At 45.1% G+C, this 12,990-nt stretch overlaps 1 protein-coding gene across 6 annotated transcripts in view; it reads right to left on the bottom strand.

Moving 5' to 3' along the window:
* POLN (DNA polymerase nu) overlaps window positions 1–12,990 on the bottom strand; it is a 617,268-nt gene that overhangs the window by 506,024 nt on the left and 98,254 nt on the right. For 5 of the 6 annotated variants that reach the window (XM_063924721.1, XM_063924733.1, XM_063924728.1 and 2 more), the window contains exon 2: window positions 7,008–7,114. In XM_063924721.1, the coding sequence (XP_063780791.1) occupies window positions 7,008–7,107 (100 nt within the window). In that variant the 5' untranslated portion in view covers window positions 7,108–7,114. Of the gene's footprint in view, window positions 1–7,007; window positions 7,115–12,990 lie in introns of those variants that run through there. The other variant, XM_063924755.1, reaches the window with a different exon arrangement.

The raw sequence follows: 12,990 nt of genomic DNA, 5'->3' as shown, positions 1-12,990 counted from the left end.
ACTTGCATCCGTGGTTACCAGGACTTAGTCCTGAATCCCAAGTCTGCGTCCCTCTAGTAGGTGAGAACTGTGTAGCCACCACAGGAGCGAAATCCTGGCTTTGGAGGACAGGATTATCTTCCGGTGCATGTGTAGGTGGGATCCGGACCACTTGTCCAACAGGTCCCACTGGAATACTCTGGCATGGAATCGGCCAATCTGTATGGCCTCGTAGGCCGCTTCCATCTTCCCCAACAAACGAATGCATTGATGGATCGACACTCTTGTTGGTTTCAGGACTTGTTTGACCAGTCTCTGGATTTCCAGAGCCTTTTCTACTGGAAGAAATACGTTCTGTACTTCTGTGTCCAGTATCATCCCTAAAAAGGACAATCTTGTCGTTGGTTCCAACTGCGACTTCGGAAAATTCATGATCCAACCGTGTTGTTGGAGTACTGATAGGGAGAGTGCAATGTTCTGTATCAACCGTTCCCTGGATCTCGCTTTTATCAGGAGATCGTCCAGGTAAGGAATTATATTGACTCCTACTTGTCGAAGGAGGACCATCATCTCTGCCATCACCTTGGTGAATACCCTCGGTGCTGTGGAGAGTCCGAACGGCAACATCTGGAACTGGTAATGGCAATCCTGCACTGCGAATCTCAGATAAGCTTGGTGAGGAGGATAGATGGGAACATGCAAGTAAGCATCTTTTATGTCTACTGACACCATGAAGTCCCCCTCCTCCAGACTGGAAATCACAGCCCTCAGAGATTCCATCTTGAACTTGATCATTTTCTGGTAGAGATTCAGATTTTTCAGGTTTAAAATTGGTCTGACCGAGCCGTCCGGCCCTGTGACAAGGGTACCAGGACAATGACTTGATCCTGACATAATTTTCGAAATGCCGTTGTTACTGCCTCTCTTTCTGGAAGAGAAGCTGGCAAGGTCGATTTGAAAAATCGGCATGGGGGGACGTCTTGAAACTCCAGTCTGTATCCATGGGACACTATTTGTAAGACCCATGGGTCCAGGCCAGATTGAATCCAGATCTGAATTACAAAATTAATTTATAGGAGCGCTGAAAAAATGTAATTCAATTACTTAATAGTAGTTTTATTTAAATACATTCATAAGACAAAATAAAAATACTTTAAAATTGTGCAATTTGATTCAAGCCCATGTCCATATCTCCTTAAAAAGCCATCTCAAAAGGCTATATATGTACCAGTCCAACTGACTGTTTGTAACAGACTTGTGTCTCAGTGCTCCAATGGACACCAAATCCCTTTATGTAACAGTTTTTTACAGTCTCTGTGGTACCACTTAAATTTGTATCCAAGCACAGGGGAGAGCGCTGTGGCTGCCTGAATAACCACAGCGGTATGCTACGACCCCTAGTTTTTGCAGCCGTAATATGGAGAGCTTGTTACTCACGGCTGTCACGGTTGTTCACGGCTGTCACGGCTTTAGCTTCTCTTGCAAGGGGAGTGGACCTCCTTAGCCAGGCACCGCTTCAGCTGTGTCCCCAATCAGAATGGCTCGTCGGCCAGCCGTGCAGTCACAAGGAAGATGGTTGGACTATGGGCAGTAGAATCCCAGCAAAAGTCCCTCAACTCTTATCCGTTATACGGACACACGCTACATCACGCCCGGGGCGGTGATAGCCTCACCACCGGGAAAGGAGGGACGACTTCAATCACATTTGTGAAAACTACAGGCAGTAAATATAAAATCTCCAGCTCACTTTGAACTAATTATCGTGGCCGGGACGCCGGCATTTAAAGCCAATAGCTATACTTGTGTGGATCGTGCAAAGGATTGCAACTATTGATACACATTGTCTCTAAAAAGGACACTTTAGTATCTATTTAATTATATTACAGCTTATTCATTAGAGTTGTTATAACAGTCACCTATGTACTCTGGAATGTTCTACATATATTAACCATTTGATGCTTTCTTAAAATTATATATATATTTTATTCTTACATTCCACTTGGTGGATTATTTGGTATAAAATATATTTTATTATTGTCTATAAACAGTCTCCCGACCTCATTTCTGACAACTTCACAGCCATTTTTTCAAACCTAACTTTTATTGTTGTATTGACATACTAATATTTACATATTCTATAGCGTGATGTTTTTTTAGATTTTTTTCTAACGTTAGGAGTATCTCGTCTCTATCTATCGTGTCAATTTCTGATGACAAGTTATCTGACCATTTCTCGATAGCCCTACTCACCCACGCGCAAGCAATGGTGGGCCTGAGCAGTGTACCATTGGCCACATAAATCTATTTTAACGTAGTCTCCAACTTACGGTCTGCCGGCCCCTTCAGTGAAGCCGTCCCAGGTGCAGGGAGAATCACCTTTTTAGTTAACCTTGACAGGGCACTGTCTAATACAGTGGGTGACTCCCATCTTTTCCTGTCTTCTGCCGGGAAAGGATAAGCAACCTGAATCCTTTTGGGAATCTGAAATTTCTTTTCAGGGTTTACCCAAACTCCCTCAAATAGAGTATTCAGCTCATGAGAAGGAGGGAAAGTTACATTAATCTTCCTTTCTTTATAAAAATAAGCTTTTTTTTTCCCCTCCATTATTGCAACAATCATATAATGAATGCTTTTTGCCATTTTAGGATCTATCCCCCTGGAATCACTATCGTCGACAGAGGAATCAGAGTCCGTGTCGGTATCAGTATGTACTATTTGTGCAAATGGTCTGTTACAGTATGTGACCCAGAGGGGTCGCCTGCGGATGAAAAAGCAGAACCACTAAAAATCACATCTTCCACTGATTTTCTCCAGTTTTCTGCATGAGACTCAGACTTATCTAATCTCTTACTGATATGATTCACACTATCACGTAATTCACCCATTCAGGCTCGTGGTGTGTCAGCAGCGCCACCACATTACAACTCTGTGTCCCTAAAATGGCTCCCTCAGGGGAAGAGCTCCCAGCCTCAGACATGTCACACTCGAGCACAACCACTCCACAGACACTCCGGGACTTAGGGGACAGACCCACAGTAAAATCTGTCAGAAGGACACAGGATTTGCCAGTTCACAACCCAGCGCCAGTAACCAAATGTCTGTGAAACACAAAATGCCCACAGACCTGCAGCGCTTTTATAATGATATTATCACACTATATATAGCACCAAATTTCACTGTGCCCCACGTTTGTCAACCTGATACTTGTACTCAGTAGTGGAGGAGGACCAGCGTTGTCTCTGCAGCCTGAGGAGAAAATTGTGCTGAGCAGTGTGCTGGCTGACTGAGGAGGAAGCCCCCGCCCCCGTAATGGCGCGTTTCTCCTCAGCTTCTTTGATACAGAAATGTATACTGGCGGGGGTAGGACTGTGCCTCAGCAACTTATGCCCCTTATTCTAGCCAGTTTGGTAGGTTACATGCTGCCCAGGGCGCCCCCCGCACCATGCAGTGCCTGTGTATGTGTGGGCAGCATGGCGCGCTGCGCTCACGCCAGCCGTGTGGTACCTTTAGCCATTACTTTGATTGAAGATTCTTTCTTCTAACACTCACCTGTTTTCTGACTCTGCATGGGGGGTGACAGTGGGCTGTGGGAGTGAGCACATAGCCGCAGCTAGCATTCAGTTCCCCTCAGGAGCTAATGGTGTCCTGTCAGCCAGAAGCAGAGCCAAGAAACTATTCAGGAAGTTGGTTCCTACTTCTGCCCCCTCAGTCCCACGAAGCAGGGAGACTGTTGCCAGCAGTCCTCCCTGAAAATAAAAAACCTAACATAAGTCTTTTCAGAGAAACTCAGTAGAGCTCCCCTGGAGTGCATCTAGTCTGCCTGGGCACATTTCTAAAACTGAGGTCTAGAGGAGGGGCATAGAGGGAGGAGCCAGTTCACACCCTTTGAAAAGTCTTAGAGTGCCCATGGCTCCTGCGGAACCATCTATACCCCATGGTACTGAAGTGGACCCCAGCATCCTCTAGGACGTATGAGAAACTAAGTACCATCGACAGTTGTGGTTAAGCCATACCTACTCAGAATAATGCAGATGCAGTCGCACCGGCGCCATGTTTTTAATCAAAAGTGATCGCAGCTGACATCAGAAAATGGCCATGACACAACCATCCCCAGAAACGTCATGTTAACACCCCTAGAACGGTCACTTCCTGTAAATCACTCTGCAATCACATTTCGCTGAGGTTGCAATCGCAGTATCGGTTGATTCGCAATCCAAGTTGAATGATGGCCTGAGACTGATGAAAGTTTCAATTACGCAACCAATGGTGGCGTCTAGAGATGCACAAAGCATGATTACAGTGTTGATAGACACTGAAAGTGGGCATCTCTGTCGTTGCTTATTCGGTTGCACGGATGTACACCGCGATATTAGCACGAAGTCGCAGATGCAACTGCAGCAAACGAGGAGGATGCAAATGTGTACAACTCAGAATCAGGCAATATTAGGTATCCCGCCCCTCAACAGACCCCATTAGGTCTGCTTCCATAAATTCTCAGGGCTGGTTTTTCATCCCAATCCGCCCCTGCAAGGAATAAATGACAAAATGCAAAGCAAATGCTGCTCAAAGCAAAATTGGATTTGGTCCTGCCATGCATCTCAACTTGCACAAATGCACCTAGATTGCTGCCAGGGTTCATGGGTTTGCCATACTTGCCTACTTTTTAAAACTAGAATCAGGGAGATTATGGCGCACAATCGCGGGGGCATCACACTTTTCCCAAAGGGTTTATCTAGCTCACAATATGGGAATGTCTATGCTTAAATGCTTGTTGTTAAATATTTCTATAAAACACATTAGTAACAAAATAGTATATTTTGGGAAGTTTTGCAAGTTTTGATACTAATGTTGCTGCCTACAATATGGGGGTTTCTTGTTTGCAAATATTTGCTGTGATATTTTTTCTTCTCACTCAGCACAATATATATGATGAATATGATGCCTATGCAGTAAATTCCAAATGCAATTTCACCATGTGTGAATTCATCCCTAAGTATATAAGTATGTTTTTTTGGTGTATTAGATGTTATTTTATTGTGAACACTGTAATGTCTACAACTTGTAGGTCCTAACTACACTTATTGGATGTGCTGTTTTCCATAGCATTTACCAAATCATTACAGACACCAGATACTCTAAAAGATTACTTACAAAAATTCTTACCCTAAGTCACAGCTCACTAGCAGCAGCAACATGCTATGGATGAGTGCACACCAGCACAAAATAGATAAGACGACACTGTGATCATGTGGTGATGTCTCTCCTGACTAGGGCTTCAAAAGATGGGATAATGGGGGTCATTCCGAGTTGATCGTAGCTGTGCTAGATTTAGCACTGCGGCGCCGGCGCAGTTCCGACCCGATCGATGTGATAAACTGCAGCAAGCGATCGGGTCAGAATGACCCCCAATGAGAGGTCGCCAGCAGAGATCCCTAAGTAGCTTCAATAAATCAAAGTGATTACAGCAAATCACTATCCTTGCAAAGAAACTCCACAGTGGCACCCCTGGCAGAATCTAAAGAATCTTGGAGATTTGAAGTTCAATGCTGGGCAGCAGGAGATTTATGACTGTAAATACAGGAAGGTGGGACACTATGGGGTTTGCAGAGCATAATGCTGGCATATGGATAGGAGTAGCAGCTTCCACAGGCTGAGGACAGAGTTCCACAGGCTGAGTTTGGCGGAGTGAGAGCATAACTAGCAAAGTGTGAAGCAGGTGTAGTGTTTGCCAACCTCTAAGAGGATTGGATCGGAGAAAAGCACTCTGCCCAACTGAGACCACCTGGGTCAAAGACTGAGTTATGCATCCAAGTTATTGCATCATTATCTACACGTTCATAGCATCCGGAGTGCTGGGAATAGTTCCAGTGCAATGGCACTAGGACTGGGTATGTGTACAGGAAGAGTGGCCTGTTTTTTTTGTGGTTCTGAACTAGCAGCAACTCTACTATAGATGATACAAAACCATGGGGGGCTGGGGAACCCATACACTGTAGGTCGCCTTTCTATGGTTCCTCAAATTTTCCACTACCAGACTATACTACAAGGCCTAGGACTGGTTATCATTTTTATTTGTGTTTTTTTTTTTTTTTTTGCTTTTTAAATGATAAAAGCATGCATCCTAGGGATCTGTGCATTGCTTAAAAACTGCAGATTTGTGGCGAGTTAGGGATTTATTTTATTCATTTCCAGAATATATGTATTTTATAGAAAATATGGCTAGATCCGTTTGCCCTTTTCTTTCTAGACAGCAGTGGAAACCTTTGTATGAAATCTTCAGTTTCTTTGCCTGTTGACGCATGGAACAGCTTAATTTCTTAAAACAACGACAGACATGTTTCTTAAAAAAGTGCTCTTGGACATTTTCAAAACCACAACTGAACTTTAGAAATGTCAGTGTGTCTTTGTAGTTACAGTATATGTGAAGAAATGATAAATCAGTAATTTTAGTCATTTGCAATATTAGGATTGTCTTAACTATGGAGGGGATTCGGATCTGATCGCTGGGCTGCTGATTTTGCTGTCCTGCGTTCAGATAGTCGCCGCCCAAGGGGAGTGTAAATTCGCCCGTGCAAGTGTGCGGTCGCATGTGTACACCGTGCTACAAATGTTCCTCAGTCAGTGGACAGCTGCAAATCCGTTCGCACCACACTCACCAGTTAATGGTTTTTACATTTGTGTGCAGTCTGTGCGCAGCCCAGGACGGTATCCAGACTCTGGGTCGCCAGTGTCTAGGTCGACACACATTAGGTCGACAACTATTGGTCAACAGCGAGTAGGACGACACCACCATTAGGTCGACATGAACAAGGTCGACATGGAAAAAGGTCTGATATGTATCTTTTATATACATGGATGTAGAACTTATTCTCCATGCCATTGACAATGGATCTTAGGCACTCCATAATGAGCCTATCCAGTATAGTTGAGGAAACCCAAGTTAACATGGGAAAATCCACACACAAATAGAGCATTACGGTTATAAGCTAGAATACAAGACAACCTATAGAGTAACATACTACAGGTACCTGTATGACTGGAATGCAGAGCTGTCAGTATCTTTCCAGCAACAAGCGAAAGAGGTTCTTTCTTACAGTAAAATCCAAAATCCTGGCTATATTTTTCCATGTTTCACCTTCAAAATAAATGGATTAATATAATATAGCTCACTCTGCACAGAAATCTGTTATTTAAGATGTGCAATGTTTTCCAAAGAGAGAATACAGAATATTTTCAGATTACATGAGTATATGGAGAGGAGTGAGACACCTTGAGTGGCAGTGGGAAACATTCTGTCACAGTAAGAGCAATTACATGATGATGCAATGGGATAAGTATCATCTGCAGTAAGGGTTGGGGGGGGGGGGGGGGGGGGTGTTTGCTGCGTCACAGTTTGTGAGACCTTTTGTTAACCCTTGATAGTCCATTCAGACAACTTAACACTAGGGGGTAAATTCACTATAGCAACCAATCAGATCCTGTCTATAATTTCTCTACTGCCTTTTAGAAACTGATAGACATCATCGGAATTGGTTGCTATGGGCAACATCACCAATTTTCTGTTTTAGAAGCTTTAGTAAATTTACCCCTATGGGGTGTATTCAATTGATGTCGGATCGGAAAGGATCCGACATTTCAGTATTTGGCCGTTCCCAGCAATGCCAATCCGACTTTTTTCAAAGTCGGATTGACATTGTCGAAAACGGGGCTAAAACCTGTCGGATTTGGCTGCTGTGAATCCGCAGATCCACGTGTTTTCCGACAAGTCAGATTTTCTGAATAGGTCAAATCTGGATTTGACCTTAAACTCCCGTTTATCCGACGAGTCAGGAAATCCTGGTAGTGGGAGACTGGGGCTGAGGGACAAAGTTCATATAGTCAATGTAGAGAATAGAAGCCAAAATTATTGAGTTAGTGAAGGAGACGATATAGAGTTATAATGTGGGTGAACAATGAGCAGTACTAATTACATACAATTACTATATGAAAATTGAAGGTCCATTAATTTACACAAGTTCACCAAAAACCTATACTGCTCTTGATTACACAGGAACATCCACACCACTCTTATACACCAAACACACATTACAGAAAACACTGACCATACTCAGGTGTTAGGTAAAAATAAAGATGGAAGTTGATAATCAAAAGAACACCATCACAAAAAAACAAAACATAATATCATGCAGCATTTGCCACAGCATTGTTCGCTGCTATTAGAAAAAAGTGTAAATTAACTTACTGATTTTCATACTCAAATTCTTTCCATGGGTCATGGATCAATGGGTCGACCTGCACAAGGTCGACTTGGAAAAAAATAGGATTTTACTTACCGGTTAATCTATTTCTCGTAGTCCGTAGAGGATGCTGGGGACTCCGTAAGGACCATGGGGATAGACGGGCTCCGCAGGAGACATGGGCACTTTAAGAAAGAATTTAGCTCCTGGTGTGCACTGGCTCCTCCCTCTATGCCCCTCCTCCAGACCTCAGTTAGAGAAACTGTGCCCAGAGGAGATGGACAGTACAAGGAAAGGATTTTGTTAATCCAAGGGCAAGATTCATACCAGCCCACACCATCCACACCGTATAACTTGTGATAACTACCCAGTTAACAGTATGAAAACAGCATATCATCAGTGCAAGACCGATGCAACTATAACGTAACCCTTATTGAAGCAATAACTATCTACAAGTATTGCAGAAGAAGTCCGCACTTGGGACGGGCGCCCAGCATCCTCTACGGACTACGAGAAATAGATTTACCGGTAAGTAAATTTTTATTTTCTCTAACGTCCTAGAGGATGCTGGGGACTCCGTAAGGACCATGGGGATTATACCAAAGCTCCCAAACGGGCGGGAGAGTGCGGATGACTCTGCAGCACCGATTGAGCAAACATGAGGTCCTCCTCAGCCAGGGTATCAAACCTATAGAATTTTGCAAAAGTGTTTGAAGTGAAGGAAACGGCCCAGATGGAATTCTTCCGTAGGAGCATTCCTGGCCTCACACCAAGAAACATATTTTCGCCAGATACGGTGATAATGTTAAGATGTCACGTCCTTCCTAGCCTTTATCAGCGTAGGAATGACCTCATCCGGAATGCCTTTTCCAGCTAGGATCCGGCGTTCAACCGCCATGCCGTCAAACGCAGCCGCGGTAAGTCTTGGAACAGACATGGGCCCTGTTGCAACAGGTCCTGCCTTAGAGGAAGAGGCCACGGATTTTCTGTAAGCATTTCCTGCAGATCCGGATACCAGATCCTTCGTGGCCAATCTGGAACAATGAGGATTTTTCTCACTCCTCCTTTTTCTTATTATTCTCAACCGTTGGGTATGAGAGGAAGAGGAGGAAATACATAGACTGACTGGAACACCCACGGTGTCACTAGGGCGTCTACCGCTAATGCCTGAGGGTCTCTTGACCAGGCGCAATAACTCTGCAGCTTTTTGTTGAGGCGGGACGCCATCCTGTCTATCTGTGGCAGTCCCCACCGAACTGCAATCTGTGCGAAGACTTCCTGATGAAGTCTCCACGCTCTAGGACATATGTCTGCTGAGGAAGTCTGCTTCCCAGTTGTTCACTTCCGGAATTAACACTGTTGACAGTGCTCTTACATGATTCTCTGCCCAGCGAAGAATTCTGGTGGCTTTCGCCATCGCCACTCTGCTCCTTGTGCCGCCTTGGCGGTTTACATGAGCTACTGCGGTGACGTTGTCTGACTGGATCAGAACCAGTTGGTCGCGAAGAAAGGTCTCCACTTGACTTAGGGCGTTGTATATGGCCCTTAGTTCCAATATGTTGATGTGAAGACAAGTCTCTTGACTTGACCAAAGACCTTGGAAATTTCTTCCCTGTATGACTGCTCCCCAGCCTCGGAGGCTCGCGTCCGTGGTCACCAGGATCTAGTCCTGAATGCCGAATCTGCGGCCCTCTAGAAGGTGAGCACTCTGCAGCCACCACAGGAGAGATACCCTGGCCCTGGGGGATAGGGTGATCAACTAGTGAATCTGTAGATGTGACCCGGACCACTTGTCCAGTAGGTCCCATTGGAAAGTCCTCGCATGGAACCTGCTGAAGGGAATGTTTTTCCCAGGACTCGAGTGCAGTGATGCACTGACACCTGTCTTGGTTTCAATAGGTCCCTGACCAGAGTCATGAGTTCCTAGGCCTTCTCTATCTGAAGGTAAACCCATTTCTGGTCTGTATCCAGAATCATACCCAAGAAGGGCAGACGAGTTATAGGAACCAACTGTGACCTCGGGAAATTGAGAATCCAGCCGTGTTGCTGTGACACCTTCAGCAAAAGTGACACGCTGTTAAACAACTGCTCTTTTGATCTCGCCCTTATTAGGAGATCGTCCAAGTATGGGACAACTGTGACTCCTTGCTAGTGTAGGAGCACCATTATTTCCGCCAATTACCCTGAAATTGGTAATGACAATCCTGTACCGCAATTGTCAGGTACGCCTGATGGGGTGAATAAATGGGAACATGAAGGTATGCAGCCTTTATGTTTAGATACACCATCAAATCCTCCCCTTCCAGACTGGCGATGATCGCTCTTGGCGATTCCACTTTAAATTTGAACCTTTTCCCGTATAGGTTCAGAGATTTCAATTTTAAAAATAGGTCTGACCGAACCGTACGGTTTCGGGACTACAGCCAAGGTTGAGTCATATCGCCTTCCTTGTTGCAGGAGGGGAACCTTGAGCACCACCTGTTGGAGATACAATGTGTGAATTGTATTTAATATTATCTCCCTTCCTGGGGGAGAAGCCGGTAGGTCCGATAAGGAAAAATCGTCGAGGAGGCACCTTTCGAATTCCAGCTTGTAACCCTGAGAAACAATTTTTTATTGCCCCGGGAACCACCTGTGAGTGAACTCAGATGTCGCTGAAGAGTCGAAGACGTGCTCCCACTGGGGCGGACTCCCTTAGCGGAGCTCCAGCGTCATGCGTTGGATGTAGTAGAGGCCGGGGAGGACTTCTGTTCCTGGGAACTAGCTGTGCCCTGTACCCTTACCTCTGGTAAGAAAGGACGCTCCTCGTACTTTCTTGTTATTCTGCGACCGAAAGGACTGCATTTGATAATGTCGTGCTTTCTTAGGCTGTGAGGGAATATAAGGCAAAAGATCAGAATTACCAGCTATAGCTGTGGAGACCAGGTCCGAGAGCCCTTCTCCACACAATTCCTCAGCCCTGTAAGGTTAACCTTCCATATGCCTCTTTCAGTCGGCATCACCTGTCCATTGCATGTTCCACATGACACTTCTAGCAGAAATCGACATAGCGTTGACTCTAGAACCAAGTAGACTAATGTCTCTTTGGGCATGTTTTATATATATATATATATATATATATATATATATATATAAAAGACAGCATCTTCTATATATATATATATATATATACACACACATATACTAGGGTCAATACCATGGTATCCTTATCTAGGGTTTCAATCTCCGCTGATAAGGTATCTGTCCACGCTGCTACAGCGCTATAAACCCATGCCGACACAATCGCCGGTCTGTGTAGTATACCAGCATGTGTGTAAATGGACTTTAAAGTACTTTTACTGCAAGCTATCTGCAGTATCCCTGAGGATAGCTGTTAAGTCAGCGCTACCTTTTGGGTAAACGTGACAAAGCTTTGTCCACCCTAGGGGAAGATTCCCCTCGTATCCTGGCCCTAGTAGGGAAAGGATACACCCTGAGAATTCTTTTTGGGAAGCTGCAGCTTCTTGTCTGGAAATTACAGCTCTTTTTTTTCATGAGAGGAGGGAAATTTACCTCAGCTTTCTTCCCCTTAAACATGTGTACCCTCGTGTCAGGGACAGATGAGTCATCAGTGATATGCAAAACATCTTTTATTACAATAATCATATATTTAATACTTTTCTGCCAGTTTTGGCTGTAACTTTGCATTATCGTAGTCGACACTGGAGTCAGACTACGTGTCGATATCAGTGTCTATTATTTTGGATAGTGAGCATTGTGAGACTCTGAAGGTCTCTGCGACATAGGGACAGACCTGTGTAAATTCACTGTCTGTCCTCTAATCTTTTGTGCAATAAATTTACCTCAGCACTTAATTTCACATATCCAATCAGGTGTCGGCGTTGTCGACGGAGACACCACTCACACACACATTTTCTCCATCTCCTCCTTAGGAGAGCCTTTTACCTCAGACATGTCGACACACACGTACCGACAAACCACACACTCAGGGAATGCTCAACTGAAGATAATTCCCCCACAAGGCCCTTTGGAGAGACAGAGAGAGAGTATGCCAGCACACACCCCAGCGCTATATGACCCAGGAAAAACACAGAAATTTAATGTTTACCCAGTAGCGCTGTTATTATCTGCGCCAAATTATGTGCCCCCCCCTCTTCTTTAAAACCCTCTCTTCTACCGTGGTATAAGCAGGGGACAGTCCGGGGAGCTTCCTCTCAGCGGTGCTGTGGAGAAAAACATGGCGCTGGTGAGTGCTGAGGGAGAAGCCCCGCCCCCTCGACGGCGGGCTTCTGTCCCGCTAAAAGTGTAAAATTGGCGGGGGCTCATGCATATATACAGTGTCCAGCTGTATATATGCTCCTTTTACCAAATAAGAGGTTTATATTGCTGCCCAGGGCGCCCCTTCCCTGCGCCCTGCACCCTTACAGTGACCGGAGTATGTGAGGTGTGTGGGAGCAATGGCGCACAGCTGCAGTGCTGTGCGTTACCTCAGTGAAGATCATGAAGTCTTCTGCCGCCTCTGAAGTCTTCTTTACTTCTCATACTCACCCGGCTTCTATCTTCCGGCTCTGCGAGGGGGACGGCGGCGCGGGTCCGGGACGGACGGCGAGGGTGAGATCCTGCGTACCAATCCCTCTGGAGCTAATGGTGTCCAGTAGCCTAAGAAGCAGGACCTAGCTTCAGAGAGTAGGGCTGCTTCTCTCCCCTCAGTCCCACGATGCAAGGAGTCTGTTGCCAGCAGAGCTCCCTGAAAATAAAAAACCTAACAAAATAC

Source organism: Pseudophryne corroboree, chromosome 1 (assembly GCF_028390025.1).
Source record: "Pseudophryne corroboree isolate aPseCor3 chromosome 1, aPseCor3.hap2, whole genome shotgun sequence".
NCBI classification, from domain to species: Eukaryota; Metazoa; Chordata; class Amphibia; order Anura; family Myobatrachidae; genus Pseudophryne; species Pseudophryne corroboree.
This window is presented reverse-complemented; position numbering and strand designations above follow the sequence as displayed.